The sequence below is a fragment of the Helicoverpa zea genome, chromosome 31 (assembly GCF_022581195.2).
Source record: "Helicoverpa zea isolate HzStark_Cry1AcR chromosome 31, ilHelZeax1.1, whole genome shotgun sequence".
In the NCBI taxonomy this organism is placed as follows: domain Eukaryota; kingdom Metazoa; phylum Arthropoda; class Insecta; order Lepidoptera; family Noctuidae; genus Helicoverpa; species Helicoverpa zea.
In genome coordinates this window covers 479,265-496,337 of record NC_061482.1, presented here as the reverse complement: position 1 = coordinate 496,337, position 17,073 = coordinate 479,265, and the positions used below count along the sequence as shown (strand labels likewise).

General features: G+C 42.0%; 1 protein-coding gene across 6 annotated transcripts in view; it reads right to left on the bottom strand.

The window, feature by feature from the left end:
* Positions 1–17,073, bottom strand: part of LOC124644988 (kalirin) — a 145,672-nt gene that overhangs the window by 9,145 nt on the left and 119,454 nt on the right. For 3 of the 6 annotated variants that reach the window (XM_047184699.1, XM_047184696.1, XM_047184695.1), the window contains exons 31-41: positions 15,373–15,445; positions 10,887–11,016; positions 10,640–10,774; positions 8,799–8,864; positions 8,629–8,712; positions 7,400–7,597; positions 6,798–6,895; positions 5,965–6,157; positions 4,048–4,245; positions 3,426–3,614; positions 2,936–3,174 (exon numbers count right to left, since the gene is read on the bottom strand). In XM_047184699.1, the coding sequence (XP_047040655.1) occupies positions 2,936–3,174; positions 3,426–3,614; positions 4,048–4,245; positions 5,965–6,157; positions 6,798–6,895; positions 7,400–7,597; positions 8,629–8,712; positions 8,799–8,864; positions 10,640–10,774; positions 10,887–11,016; positions 15,373–15,445 (1,603 nt within the window). The remainder of the gene's footprint in view (positions 1–2,935; positions 3,175–3,425; positions 3,615–4,047; positions 4,246–5,964; positions 6,158–6,797; positions 6,896–7,399; positions 7,598–8,628; positions 8,713–8,798; positions 8,865–10,639; positions 10,775–10,886; positions 11,017–15,372; positions 15,446–17,073) is intronic. The other 3 variants (XR_006986132.1, XM_047184697.1, XM_047184698.1) reach the window with 2 other exon arrangements.

Sequence of the window (17,073 nt, the reverse complement as noted above, 5' to 3'; positions counted from 1 at the left end):
CAGGTAGACGAAGCTGGCCACCAAATCATAAACATAACGGAAATAAACAAGCATGCGGGACTAAAAGCACAAAACCACAAGCGTATTTTATTGACATTTAATGGTTACTCGTGTAACATAGTAGTCAAGTATTACAGTGTTTGTTAGTTGTTAGTATTATATACATAACTTAGGATAAAATAGGCGAATATATACATACGACGACAGTTACAAAACTATAATACCTAAGTGTCAAAATTAAAACTTTTTGGTCGCAATTGGATAGCAAAAGTTGATTCAGGTTAGTATCTAACTAAAATACATACTAGTACAGATCATGATAGCCACGATCATACGATCATACGATATCGTGGAAGTGAAGCTACACATTTTATTATGAATAAGTTTACAATGTTAGCTAATTAGGAAACAAAAGGCAGGCCGTGATCGAGTCTGCGATGATACAGTCTACAGAAAGTGCTTAGTTAACTAGATAGCGATACGAAGCGGCTGTCGGCAAACAATACAATACACAACTTAGTCTGTACCTTACATACTAGTATTATAACATCCAAAGCTGATATCTAAGCATTTCATGTTAATATAGTTCAATCTTACTCACTAGCTGGAATTTCGTTAAGTTATTACATGATACATACAAATATATGTTATTCAAGGGAAAAGCAAATAAACACAAGTCTTGGCCCCTATACGTCAATAATGCACAGAGTACGGAACAAAAGTGTTTGATGTTTCATTATGTTTGTGTCTCGGTAGGGGGTGCGACTTCACGAAGCAATCATACGGTGAGTTCGCGCTCACTCGTCTCATAACTCTGGATATTTATTATTATTTATTCATTATCACTAGTAAACATACAAGTCATTGATTCGAAGCTAAATTACTGTAAATACGATAAACACCTAATAAGTTACATCACGTTGATGAAAGGATTGTCGTGTCGGGCGATGTCCCGTCGACGACGTGTCGTCACCGGATGACTCTATGCTGCTCTACTGGCTCTGTACGTATGAAATGTATCAGTGACTTACCTAAGCATGCAATACTTTCTAAGTCCGTTCATTCTATACATCCGTCGTTCACTTGTTTAATCCAGTCTTCTTCGATTCCTACTTAACTAAGCAAAACTCGTTTGTTCGTCAATTACAAGCATTCCTATAGTCAAGGGTTGGGTATCGTGCGCAGATACACTACGAACATTACTCATTACATGTACAATATGTTACAGTGTACGTCACGAGGAGGCGTGCCTCGGTTTGCCGACATCAAACATATAATATGTGTTCCCCCGTGCATGTGTGCGCTGAGTATATCAAGAGTTGAGTAGTATTTGAGATTATTCGTTGAGTAACCGATAACATTGTACACAGACGGCGCGTGTGACCGGCGACAGCCAGTGTTCATCGCGCTCAGTTCATAACCACACGTTTACATCTTAATCTATTCAATGCACTAAGAACTAGACGTCGACACTCGAATCTCGGCAGTGATCACTAAATGCAATTGTATAATGGCAGTATGTTATTGCTAGGTGTGTGTGCGGTGTAAGGCGTGCGAGACGCTGGTCTCGCGTCGTCCCCATAGCAGCCAGAGGAACCTACACCTACGTCATAGCTTTTGGAAATGCTAGAAACATTGTGTGTGCCACTGTAACACGACGTTTGGCCAGTGCAACAACCAAAGTACGCGCTACGATGTCTCTTGGGCATCCATGACTAAGCATAGTAACATCACCTGCACGTTACTCATTAGTGAACATGTTCAGGTGTTTAGCGATAGGACGTAGGTGTGGCTTGCTCGTGCCTCGTGCCCTAGGGACGGGGTCGTTGGATAGTGACAATATAATCATCTCCATGTCGATGAGAGATTTCAGTGATCGTGTCGCCACGACCACTGTGCAATAATTCATTTATTATTGCTACTTTTTAAAAATAACGTACCTATATCAAAGTTAAAAAATATCTAAATTAATATATCTAAATATCAATTCCAGTGTTTGTTTAACCTAACATGGACAACATATTTGCTAGTGAACGCGGCGCGCTGGCATCATTCGCCATCCCTTCAATATGTAATATGATGACATTCATCAGCTCACTACGCATGATATAGTTAGCCGCGCAGCACACTGCGAGTGCTGGCCCAGTGCCCCCGCGCCCCGCGCTCTCGCCGCACACAGTATCTCACTAATTTGTCTATCACAACTATCATACACACTGTACCTATTTTATGAAATTCTACTTCCGGATTACTAGCACTTGTTAACGCAAGATTTCGATAAGTTAAAATTAATTAATTATGTATCTTATAAAGATTGCCGACATGTCCGGACAGTCCGTTTTTTAATTCGAGATAGTAAATTAACATTCAGAAGGTTGCAAGTTAGGTTAGAGCTGTTTTATTTAATTGTTTTAAAATGATGAGTCTCTAATGAAATTCTGTAAAGAATTATGATCAATAAATACAACGAACAAAAACCCAAACACAACCGATAGCTTTGTCTGACTATAACTTTTGATGACAATTCTTAGTTTTTAGTATATTCGTCAATATTGATGACTTAAGTTAAAATTTTAAAAAAGAATGTCAATTTATTATTCCGAATTATAAAACGGAATGACTCGGCTCTTTTAAGATAATTCTGTCGATAGCTATATTTTTTCTAAGCATTTTTGTATGTACAGTTGAAGGGCGTTTCCACGCTAGCAGATTTTGGCGCGCGTCTAAACTTGGTTTGGCTTGTGTTAAGCACAAACCTCTTGCTAAGATCTCGTACACTTGCATATTAGCTAGTTTGAAAGCGCTCCTCGGTAATACATTAGTGGTTATATGGTGGAGTCGTATACAGTATGCAGTTAGTACAATGTTAGTAGAAGCGGTCCGGTAGGGCGGCGGCGGCGGTGCGGCGCGGTGCAGCGGCGGCGCGGCTACTTACGCGGCGGGGTCGCGCGGCGGCTCGCGCGTCAGCTGCTCGCGCAGGTAGGCGCCGGGGTTCTCGAGCGCGGCGCCGAAGTTCTTCTGCAGCGTGAGGATGCTGGTGAGTGTAGCCAGCCAGTGCGCGCGCGTGCCCTCCGACGGCCGGCACAGGAACGCCAGCTTGGGCTTGCTGGGCCCGTCCGTGCGCACGATGAACCCGCCCTGACTCTCCACCTCCTCCAACTCCATCTTGTTCACCTAAAATTTCATTCAAATTAATTATTATTGACCTGTACTGTTGTAACAATAATTCAGTCTAAATGTTGACCATGAATACAGTCATACGTTAGGTTTGTCACAATTAGAATAGAGTACAAAGTAGAAACTCTTTATATATTCATTACAATTCTTTGAATATCTATTCATGAAATGTTTAGGCAGTATGTGCAGGCAGCTCTACGTAATCGAACAGAGAGTACTAGAATAAGAGACATGTGTGATGAGCAGACCTGAATGTGCGCTTTGTAGTTGTATGCGGGACTGCTGTACTGGCTCTTCTTGCCGACGGGCTCGCTGAAGATGACGCACTGCTCGAAGAGGAACACCTGCAGCTCCTTGCCCTTGTCGGAGCCGCCCGACACGTCCGCCACGCTCATCAGCTCCTGGATCAGCAGCTTGCCCTGGGCAGTGATGTTACCCTGGAACACGCAACACACCCTGCGTTAGCTGATGATGCCACGCTCATCTCCACGCGCAGCGACCAATGTGCTCACACTCATCTACTGAACATGATTGTTCTTTCTGTTATAGCCACACTGGACACTATAAACAGTAAGTTAAACACTGACGAGTGTAGTACGTATCATATCAACCTATAGCCCAGGCCGACTAGACATAGGCCTCCCATAAAGATCTGAATGTTTGTTTAACCAATTAATCTAAATAATAACAATCGCTGCAAAGTTCAGTATAACCTTTATAAGATCGCAGTGCTAATTACCTACTTATACAGTAACAAATACGCAGATGCATTGCAATGCTAGATTCGCTTTGCGCTAACGGCAAAAAATAATCGCATTTGCAGAGAAGGTATCAAATAGCATATAATGTTATGTGTTTGGCGATGCCTACCGCGAATCCTTGCAGGCGGCCGACGTCCATCATGTTGTTGGCGTTCTTGGGGATGATGTCGGTGCACTCGACGGCGTCGCGCAGGGACGCCAGCACGTGCGGCGGCGCGTTCGCGTGCTCCGAGTACGAGAGGATCTTCTTCACCAGCAGGTGGTACTTCTGGATGCGCTGGATCGGCTTGATCAGCAGGTCTCCCAGCTGCAACACCACGCTCGGGGTTAACGACCGCGCTCTCGCCCCAGCGGCGCACGCATGCAACCACACTAAGCGACGACATTCCGCTCATAGCGTATTGCCTGTGTCATGTGCGTGTGTCATTGATGACAAAATAAACGTAACGACCCCCCAACATAAACAGTAAATGAGTGGTGGCGTGAGTGTGATAGTGGTGCGGCAAGCGACTCATGCAAGCAGTTACCTGTGTACCATCGAGAGCGGCACTAGTGCATGATAGGGACATACGAGTAGCACGCACACTTCACATGGTGAACGCTAACTTCATGAGCGGTACATAGTGTGGGGCCTGGCTACATCGCATGTCCGACTGTCCGCGTCGGTGCAACTCGCATCAACGTGAACAGTACGTAGATATGAACAATATGAATAAAGCAGAGCTGGTAACACCAGATTCATGTGAAGAGAAAATTTTGATGTTTTAACTGTGATTTTTTTATTTGATAGTTGTGTCGATGTCCAAAACTGTAGAGGCCAATGAGTCCTGTCGACAGGTGTAAGCAGTTGGGCACGTGTCGATGTGCACCAGCACAGCTCGGAGTTGTATAACAAAGTGGACTAGTACCTGCGCTAGAGATAAGCGAGCCCCGGGGAGGGAACACCGTTCCCTGAGGCGGACCTACAATCAAGCACGTGTCACGCCAGTTGTGGATGTCACGCTACACTAGCTAGTTGCAATATGGGATTATTGCTTTATGTGATAAGCCATGATTTATCAGGGCAACAACTATAAAATCCTTTATTCTATACCTATCAACTTACTCGTAGCTACATACTGATATACTGTCCGCGACATACCGACATGGCAAATTTTAATGGACCATACATCGATAAGTATCGTTATTGCCACTCAATATACTAAGTCTCGATATAATTCAATATGTTGACTATTTTGGTCGCAATTCCCTTAAGAAAGAAAATATTATTGTATGAACTACAACAAATATCAAAGGAACTCATGCTATCGTCCCTGCAAGCGTGACTCTGCGTCACAAGTTTAGCGACATTTTCCATGCCTATATCTCTTTTCCAGTACCCATCAATTCTCTCTTCTTTTAATTCGACATTTTCGTAACCCAGGACGTAGGTAAGTTTTGTTGAGTATCGCATCGCGTTGATTAGCTCACACAAGACACGTAGTGAGACTAGGACTACGTGGCGAACCTACACGGAAAAGGGGTTATCCCCTCCCCCTCTTACCATGGCCTAATTACCACGTGGATCTGTCGCTAACAGTTCTTGACATTAACATTTTAACATTAGGAATTTTAAAGCTGTTAGGGAAAACATAAAACTGCGATGAGCGGTCGCGTCCTAGAGATGTACAAGACAATTTCAACAACTTACAAATTGATTATTATCTCAAACTGGTTGATATTACTGAAGGATAATCCTTTAGCGCACAACATCACTCGCAGCTTCACGTCAATCCCATAGCCCTTATGTGCTCATTCAGTCTATGCATAGTGCATTTCGTATGTGATTTGATTATGATACATGCGATGATTTCTGTTATTTGCAGTAGTTTATACGATCTGATGATTACATGACTTCTCTCAGTAGTTATACAATACTAGGTGTACAGACAGATACACGGCTATACTTGAACCAGTTGTGTGTGACCGGTGATGAAGTCCGTGTATGAGTGCGTACAGTTTGGCGCGGAGGGCGAGGGCGACGCACCTGCAGCTTCTGGCCGAGCTTGACGCGCAGCTCCTGGAAGTAGGCGTCGTGCTCCGACACGATGTACTCGGACACGGGCTTGTTGCGGCAGTACGCCTCGTACAGGAACATGCGCTTCTCCAGGAAGCGCCGGAACAGCGGGCCCAGCAGCTCCGGCTCCGCCACGCACAGGTGCAGCTCCCTGACAAACTTACTGCGCACAACAAAACAACATAATGTATACACGTCCCACCTCACAATCGCGCCACCAATCAAACTAATACATCTTACAATATCTTATATCTTGTATCAACAACAACTATTATTCATTTACTAACCAAGAGGACTATATCCATACAATGCAAAGCATCCAACAAATGTTTTGACAAAAATATAGTTTCAGCAATTTTAAACATTATGTTTAAACATATGATTAGCGTTCATGTTTACACAATGAGTTGGTAAAACTTCACGAACGCGATAAATTGATATCTAATCAGTAAGTGGATACTCAATACAACGAAAGAAAATGGCTGAACGTGTTAATCCTACGACTCTGATGAAACTATAAAGTTTTTTTCCTGAAATAAAAACAATCGCACAGCGCGGCAGCACATTCGTTCGCACAAATAACACATTAGAGACAGGCAGACAGTGTGATCTAGCAACAGTCTATTATAATCTGTCATAACAGTTAACGTAGCAAGCCTTCTGGTCGTCAGCACCGATGCCGTTAATGTTGTTACAAGGTATATGTATATACATGTATTTAATTGTCCATTGTCTGTTTCACTGTATGGTAGTAGCAGTTTCCGAATGTTAAAACGAGTGTACAAAACATAATAGGTACTCACTCTCGGTGCCACTCATAAATGGCCTCGATGTTTCCGAAGATCATGCGGTGCCTGCGGTCCCGCAGCCCCTCGGGCAGGCCCGGCTCGGCGTTCGGGTCCTGTGCCACAACATTCAATTAATTGCATCATACACTCGCAATAACAACCACCTATGTTGAGTGTTTTCCGATGCAACCCTTTTCAATGAAAATCTATGCGGAAATTACCATGAACATAAGTTGCATCGAGCTATTTTATTTTATAGTAATAGGGTTGCTTTGATTTTTATAGTAATAGGGTTGAAAAAGTCGTGGTGGCCTAATGGGTAAAGAGCCTCTCGACTATGAGGGCGTGGGTTCGATTCCAGGTCAGGTAAGTACCAATGCAACTTTTCTAAGTTTGTATGTATTTTCTAAGTATTCATTTAACATCCTTGGCAGTCGTTACGGGTAGTCAGAAACCAGTAAGTCTGACCTCAGTCTAACCAAGGTGTATTGGGTTGCCTGGGTAACTGGGTTGAGGAGGTCAGATAGGCAGTCGGCACACTGGTCCTCAGCCGCATCCGGTTAGACTGGAAGCCGACCCCAACATGGTTGGGAAAAGACTCGCTGACGGTGGCGTACCTGGACGTGGCGCATGTAGCCCTCGCAGACGAGGCGCAGGTCGGAGACGTAGATCTCCTCGGTGTCGACGAGCTCGCGCAGCACGTACTCGCGCTTCTTGAGCGTCGCCTCGCAGGAGTCGGGCCCCGGCGTGGCCGGGCTGTCCGAGTCGTCCGCGTCGCCCGCCCGCCCGGAGGACGAGGCGACGCCATGTTGTTCCTGCACACCGACACCACACATCATCCCCTACATTCTAAATTTCTATCAAACATTCATTTGAGTCTAAACAACACTAAAACTTACAAAATGCCAACAAGTTCAAGTGGAAACCATACAGGGCTTCACTCGAAATTGTTAATTTGATTACTCATAAGAGCTTAATTTGATGCTCAATAATTAAACTTAATTGAGGCAGCTATCCATCGGATAAATAACTTCATGCAAGATACCACAAAAATAACTCAACCAACATAAAAACATGCGTAAGCTATTTTCGACTAATATACCGAAGTAAAAATAAGCTGCAAACAACACACGACTCTTCTAATGCACAATAATCTGTTGGTTTAAAACCACAATGCTTCTTCAGGAATACCACGAACTTGTCAGAGACGTCTAATGACAACGTGGCCCATTAATGTTCTACTATAAACAATAATCATATCAATTTATAATCACATCAAATATATGTTTATGCGACGCCGATATTTTTTACCTGACTAGATACTTTGAGAAGAAAGTCAACGGTCATAGTCTCTTTTAAAGTCCAATCAAGTTAAAAAGCCTGCTCATAGGCTCATGTCTGATGTGAACTGTAGTGTATCACCAGATATTGTTCGAAGCAGTTTAATCGCTCTGCATAATCTGTTTTTATAACAAATGTGACGTTGGACGAATGAAAATCTTATTCACGAAAACGTTCGGAAAGAGGCTCCAGAGCCACGAAGCAATTATATGATTAGTTCGAACTTTAACGTGGCTTGCTTTGACAACGAACTGGTCATCAATAGGATCGTAAAGTTCGACCATCATGTAAGGAACTTCGTGCCTCAGGAGCTCTATTTCCTTATATCACTTTAACTCTATTCAATTGAACTGAAAGCAAGTTGAAAACGTCGCGCTTAGCATCTACAAAAAAAACTTGTGCCTTGTTCAACGGCGATTATACTAACAAATTCAACAGTGCAGGTAGTGTGAAAAACAATGGAAAACCAAGCATGCACACAACATGCATTGATATGGAGCCAAACCATTTTTTCTTTGACAATTTGAACGATCTCGTCTATATCGGCCGCTCCTCCGTTACTGTCCATAGCATCCATAGCCAAAGAGTTCTGAAAATGTTCACCAGTATACAGAGTGCGTTCCAATAGCTGATACCCGAGGGCAATGGATCGAGTGGGGACAGGGCGGTACTCACGCGCGCTGCCGGCGCTGACGTCACCGCTGCCGGCGCCGGCGCCTGCTGCAGCACCGCTTGCGGGTTCTGCACAACAACATCACACTCTTTACTAGTTTGCTATATCTTTGCACAACAGATATTTAATCTTACATGTATATTTGCAGTTTGTTTCAAGTGTTACTTACTGTCAGCTAGTGTTTTGTTTAATAACAAACATAATTATTTTGTTCTGATATTCCTATTGTTTTATTTGACTTTACCATCAACTATATTTTTATAACGTTTAACTTCTATGATATATGCGCCACGTTGAATGCTAATGAAGAAGGAAAACAAACCATTTTTATAGACTAAACAAGATCTAATTTTGATGGGCGTTACGTCACCCATTATATCGGTAAATAAACCGCATATTTGGTTAAAGATGTCGAATAAAAATAACAACACGGTCAAGTGCGAGTCGGATACGAGTACAATCTTTATACTTTGAAACAAGAAAAAACATTATGATGTTATTTTCAAATTTTCTTCCGACCACGACAGGTCGAAGACTGCAGTTTGAGATTTATTTTATCTAAATCCAAAGTCAGTTTAATTTTATTTATTTATTCATTCTGGATTCATTGATTCATAAAGATTACAATATGAACTACTCAACTGTATTACTATGAAAATGGTTAATAATAACATTCATAAACCATGTCTGATGGTAAATAAAAAAGTACGTATGTATGGATCAAATGAAGATACGGGTTGGTTGCGGTGCGTGCGTGCCTAAGCTCCAGTCTCGCGCAGTAAACATGTCTATGTATCAACAAACGCGCCGCGTGTGGGGAGTTCAAGCGGCGCCGGGGGCTCGCCTATGCACTGCCCGCGGACATAAGGCCTCAGCTCACTGACACGACTCAACCACAACACGCACAAAATAACATTCATACAAACAAACATCGGCTTTCAGGTATTGCTTTATGTATGTACTTTACTTTGCTTCCATCATTTGGTAGGCAGCTGTGTTCCCACGAGCTAACCGCAGTCAGAATGTTCGCTAGTGGATTCGTTAAAGTGAGCCATGACCCGTATTTGCCCACCACATATTCACCCTTTCTACCCGATCACTGCACCGAATGCACTGCCGAATAACGGCAAATAGCGAGCTTTGGGATTCTATCCTGTAAATCTGTGAGAATTACGAAACACAGAGAGGGCTTTAGTGCGCCTATTGCTAAATGTTTACTAAAATACATTAGCGGCACTCCAAAACAACATGTATGTACATATATCGGGTGTGTCGTTCACAATCACATTAAATGAAATGCGTTAATATACTGGTTAATATATGTCGATTAACACAAAGAAAAAAGAAAAATACGTAAAAATAAAAAAATGAATTTTTCAAACAAAGTAAATAGAATAAAAATGTGCGAAAATGAGAACACCATATAAAAGTCAGTCATTACAAACAACTGAAATTCTCCCTTGAAAACTGACAGCTGTCAACCGATCAAAACATTCGATATTCCTAACTTTATCTCTGCTTTACACATGATGTTGAAAATTATAAAAACGAAAAATGACTCCTGTGGTTAAACCACTGAATGGATTAGGTTATTTTTTTTACAATTCGCCATAGAATATTATAAAGTATATGCCATAGGATTTAATGTGATTATGAACGACACACCCGATTTAATGTTGTTTTGCTTGAAAACTTTAATGTTCAGCTTGGTTGTAAAAGCCAAGAGGGCTGTCCCTGTGCCTATGCGACTTGAACCGTAACAAGTTCAGGATTAAGGTCAAAGTGGCCCTTCAGCGAATAATGAGAGGTTTTCCGAAGGCTTTTGCAGTGGTTAGGGGCTGACCTGAATGGGCTTCATGGGTGGCGGCAGCTCGACGTCGGCCGCCTCATCCTCGGCCTCGTCGAGCGCGCCGGGCGCCGCCTTGCCCACCTCGTGCTCGTCTGCGCGCCCGTTATCGCCCACGCCGCCGTACGGGAGCTGCATCAACAATAAATATATCAATTCAAGATTTTTTTTGTCTGAAATATGTGTGTGAATTATTAATACAACAAAAGTATTGAACAGTTAAAAGTCGTAAGTAAAAGCTAACCTTGAGTTTCTTGTCGGATAATGTTTTCTTGAGCGGCACAGGTTTGTCTGTAGTGGCGGGTGACTGCGCTCCACTCGGACCCTTCTCGGTCTTCCCCTGTGACTGTTTGCGGAGCCCCAGCCATCTTTTCCTATTTGACCATAAAAACAACACTCATATCAAACCAAAACAGAAGGATTTGAACAATATCATCACAACCTATACTGCAAGATATCAGTTTAAATCTAAAACTTACATATTAAGTTACACCACTAATAACCAATATTCTTAATATTGATTTCATTTGATTATTGACCGGATAAACTGGCGTCTAAATACGTCCTCAGCACGTATATGATCAGCAAAATATGAAATATGTTAGATTAGCTAACATCGTATCCGCTCTATTGACTCATATTTTGTTGCGGAAAATTTAATATCCACCAGTTCATTTATAAGTGTTATTTCCCTAACATGAGAAGTCTTTTATGTGTAAAACAAAACTAATTACGACGAAGTTTAATATGCCCATGAGAGCGTTCTCGGATGAACTCACATTTCCGATAAAATATGAAAGAACGTTTAAGTACCACGCAATTGAAGATAATTTAATTACCGATACGTACTCGAAATGATTAAAATCAGTACAGTCTAGTAAGAGGCTTAATTTAAATTGAAATGTTCAATAATATTGCGGTAGGAAAATAGTTGGCTCGTCCTGTTATACACTAATGGTGAAATGATTGAAATGCGTTCATGAATGGGTATAATATGTAGTTACGCATGATTGAGGAGTCGGTACGCACACAAGCGCACAGTGCTGGAGTTGTGTCGGCGCTGCAGCTGCATCCACTTAGCACGGCGCTGAGTGTTGCCCACGGCCAGTGCCGGACCACAATCACACATCTATGTAACCCAATACGTAAACCGCATTGCGTGTACTCGATATATCGTGCCTCACTATTCATTATAGTTTTCCTCGTATTTGATTGACACAGTCACTTCTAACTTTGTATTCCTGAAGTGGTATTTTTTATCTTAACATACTTATGGTTATTGTTTGTCTAACCAAATAACAGAAAACAATATATTGAGTGTGTAATGAACGGATAGTGGAATCTTTGGTACCTTGCAATTGCAGTATTAAGTTTAGTTCTTTGCGGGATATGTAATATGATGTGTATATTTGGATCGCGATCCTCAAAATCTAAGTTATTTAGCCTTCTGATGATTTCGAGATATGAAAAAATTCACAAGTTCCATAATCCCCGAATTTACCTCAGTGGGTCACTTGACACCCAGTCGTTTTCCTTAGGGACAACTAGCCCAGCCATGAAAATTTGTTTCATTCGAGCGAATCCGGGCCCAACGTCTGACTAAAGGGGACATCTCGCCCTCGGGACAGATTTCATGTGAGCTAGATGTCGCCTAATCCATTTATTCTCTAATATTTATCAATCCTTGAACATAATATTTGCACAGATTTTGTTGTTAAGCCGGCATTAGTCGGACGTTCTTAATCAATCGTCCTCTGCCAAAAGCAAATCAAATGCATTTTGCTATACATACGTACACACGATATGCGTACAAGGGGAGCGCGTGACTTACAAAACTGACATGCAGTTACTGTCTGGCTATACATCACTCTATGTGTCATGTTTATGAGAAACTACACCATAACAGAGGATCTTCTCGTAGCCAACTCTTTTTTAAGCAGGATTTGTAGGTATGGACTAAGTGCACGCGAAGTTTTTGTACCGTTAGACATTAATGTCCAAGACTCGCTTACAGAGCATTACAAGCAAACCTAAGTTTGAAAACATAGGTATTTGCCAATCGAACCCGCGGCCTCATAACTGAGAAGAATTCTACGCAAATTGTACTTTACAAATACATAGCCAAACTCGACTACGAAAAACCATCCATTGTAACTGGAATTATTCAGGCATACATACGTGCAATAAGGCTAATAAACTTTGGTATAGTCAAGTAGTAAATGCTAACGCTCTGAGAGATCAAGTTCGAGGCGTGGGAAGCACTTGCTAACATGGTACCTACTTCATCTGAGCTTTTGCTCTGTACCAGAGTCTGGGAATAATACGAATTGCGAAAATGTGAAGCCAAACTTGAATTGCCTCAATAAATTGTTGCTTTTTTTTCAATAGTATGAGTTTTCCTTTGACATCACCACCAGATGAAAATCAATTTATATTAGACCGATAAATGAGCACTTTTTGATCGTTAACAAAAGGCAACGTATTCCCTTAAATACTCCCTACGGAAGTGTTCCTCAGGGGTTACTTGAGGGAAGACGTTGCGGAACAACATCCCCAGCAAAACCACACATGGTGATCACACCAGACAGCTAGATCCGCAAATAAAACATCATCATTGATAGTAAATTAAAGAGTTGATATTTGAAACAGTCAGCGCACGATATTTACCTACGCTTTAAAACATTGGAAGACGCCGTGACAGTAATCACCCACATGAAAATGTTTCACGGTTGCGATTAATGATACTGATACGAAACATGTAACGATAAACTTATTGGACCTGCTGGTGTCACATATTAAAATTTCGTCAAGTGTTTTCACGTATTCATGTGCAGTGTTACTGCGGACCGCGGTCAGATCAGCAGAGAGCCAAGGCCCTGGCACCGCATTGTGGTCGCAGTCCGGCGCCGCCAGCAGAACATTCCCCAGCAGCGAGCCGTGACCCGCACCGGCTCACATCACACTAGGATGGCTACACTGGACACTTACTTCACACAAACGACTTGATTCCACATAACTGTAGCGGCGCGCTAACATCACTGCGACACGCTCACTGCTGCGGTCACGTGTGTACTGACTCACATGCAGAACGTGCACAAACACTCTTATCAAGCTGTTCGGAAGGAGTCGATCGGGGACAAGGAGCGGTATCGGCCGAGATACTCGCCGATACTGTTGCAATTGTAATGAGCGCGTAGGGCGGCGCGCCCGGCCGCCGACACCTTAACTACATCCATCAATTAGGTAATGAACTCATCGGCCCGTCGTCGCTCCTCACTACAAATATTCACCTAGCTACGGCCGCTCTATTGCCCAAATCGATGAAACATATTCATTTACAGCTTTTTACTAAGCTCACAATGATTCTTTCCTTTGCCTACGAATAATCTATTACGATTTTTTATATAGTCTTCTGTTAGGTATATGCAAAATGGACGCAAAATCTTCTAATTTGTCTGTTTACTGGTGAGGCTCACTGAGGCGAGATAAGATAACGAAGGTACATTGTTGAGATTTGATAAGAGTGACATAAGAGTGTTTTTGTATCAGGTAGGTGCTCGAAATAGTACTGAAGTAAGTAATGTTGATATGTAATGAAGTGAATGATTCAAAAACTAAAACTTATCCATACAACTAGACATGAGGTGTCTAATGCGTGAAACGAGTACCTACTTAGCTAGTAAAAATTCGGTACAATTGAAAAGATCAATCATGTATCTTATACAAAAGTAATGTGAAACTGACGAAATATTCCTATGTTCCTATGTTGTAGGATTATTGTTTGGTGTGTCCTTTCAAGACGGCACTGACAGCACCGCATGGTTCAGGCGGAAGCTAGGCTAGTCGTTTGTTGAATCGCAAGCATTACGCTTTACAATGTAGAGGTAAAAGCCGCGTCCTGAAGTGTTCCGTGTGATGTGACACGTCAATAATCACGAAGACCGAGTGCCGACGAATATATCATGCACCCGCTAGAATCCAACAAATAAGTTAATCCATTCGTCTATGACAAACCGTTACGTAATGTTTAACGCTCATCATGAATATGATGCATTTGGTAAACACCTTCGCTTGTTCAAAGAACAGCACAGCAGAAAGTACATGTAGACACTAACACAGCATCGGTGCACTCCGTCGACGTTTTCCGAAATAAGAAACGAACAAAATGATTTTAGATGTCCGGGAAGATAACGGTGAGTGGAACAAACAACCTGATATGATGGAAACAGTTGGCGCAACAGAGCCGCGGCTCGTCCGCGTCGGCGTGCATGTCGTCTGCGCGAGCGACGCCTGCGCAGCACTGGCGCGCGAGCGACTGAGCCGCCTATCGTCGCGCAATTAGATAAAACCATACCGAGATAATAAAAAAACGAAGAAGTAGAAAGCGACCGAGTTACCTATTCGCTTTAGTATTCATCAACAGATAGGAATACGCATTGCCTTTTCTGAAAAACCTCCTTGCTAATTTGTGATGATGTTTAGGGTTCAAAACAAATATTTAAATGAAATGGCGGAATTCAGTGCGTGTGAGCCAAACAGAACATTATTGAGTTATTTGGGGATTCATTTTCACAACTAAACATTTGTCTTGTTTAGATCCTTTGCCAAGGATGGTACAGTATCGTGCGTTAACGTTTAGTGCAGCTTTACTAAAGGTCATCTACCTAGATCTTTCTCAACGAGCTTTGATGTAAGTATTTTTAAATAATACAAAACTTGAAACCACTTACCCGCTGAAGGCCTTCCTTTGTTTGACGGGGCTGGCGGCGCTCACGCTCCCACCGGGGTCCGAATTGGACGCTTCTGCAAATAAAAACATTGCCTTAGTAAAATTAAAAATATGCTCAAGGGATGTCCTCCTAGCCGATTATCGGCTACGGCGGCTGTTCTCATGTAAGGAGATCAGCCAACTGCGCAGGACATATTATAGTGCACAAGCATTTGCGCAGACACAGGTGCACTCCCTGTTCCTTCACTCAATGCTCAAGTAATAGTGCATCTACACATGCCGCCGGCTAATGTGTCAGCCGCAGAAAGTACCTACTATCATCGAAATTGCCATGCGTGGCGATATCGCAAAAGTCGACACCAAATTAATCTATAAATCCAACCATCTTTCACCATTAGAAAGCTATATTATCTGCGAGTAGTATAGGCTATATTTTATCCCGGTGCGGGCAGTAGCTCCCACGGGACGCGGGTGAAACCGCGGGAAAATGGCTAGTAAAATAAATAAAAATCACAAATACGAATGGAGAAGCTTTCTGTGTTTTTTGCTTACTATTCAATATCCAACGCCAGCAGTTTCATAAAATCATAACGTTTAAATTAAACAAGTAAAAAAATATGCAAAATTGCTTTCAACTCGAAGTGCTTTTTTGCTCTTTGATATGGAACCCTCGTTTCAATATATTTTGTCAAAAAAAAAACAAACGTACATGGACGCAGATCGGCAGATGTACCGGTAAATGATTGGTAACGGTCGGCAGAAGCCAAATAAAAGCCGTACACCTAATCGAAACCGAGCGGGAATGAAAATCGCACGTGAAAAGAAGTACATTATTGCACCGATAGCATAGGCTCGCATCATTCTCGTAGAATATGTATATGAAGCACGGAGGCTGGTGTCCGTGTCAAGTATACTGATAGTTAGACAGTTGAGATTGTAAAACGTGAGTAATAAAGGCGCAGAACCTTTCGTGCGCAACTCCGAATCGGACTTGGCCGGTTTTTTCTGTACCTGTATTTATAAACAAACTAGCCGTTTTCCCGCGGTTTTATCCGCGTCCCGTGGTAACTACTGCCCGAACCGTATAATATATAGCCTATGTTAATCGTGGATAATGTAGCCTTCGAATGGTGAAAGAATTTTTAAAATAAAGTTTTCCTCTTTATAATATTAGTATAGAAGTATAGATTAAATTGAAAATCTTCGATCGAATTTTTTGAATGTTGGCTCGAAACCCTAAATATACATGTTTTTCTTAGTTTACGACTAGTATAAAAGTAATATTAAAAGTAATGAAGCAGATTGTGCGTAATGAATGTGCTTTTAAGGTTGTTTGATGCAGGTTCTTTGATTTGCATCGTTTGTGTAGACAGAGTTAGTCCAACAAAGCATTTGCAGTAATTCTGACTAATCTTTTGTAAGTAATGTCTACGCCGCTTATTCTGGCTTCAGAACTCCACAATTTCAGTTTCAGCAACAACTATGTTATGTATTTTATTTTTCAGTTAATGTTGTGAAGTATCGTGCTATTCTGGATTCGTACGGTTTTTTTGGATCTAATTGGTCATTCTTATAATAAATATATATCTACGTGTACGTCCACCCTTGCAGTCTGCAAGTGTTCATAGTTCATAGTATTATAGTGTTGATAGTCAAGTTCAGTATCAGACCGCACTAGCCATTATGCATGGCCGGCCTCTCG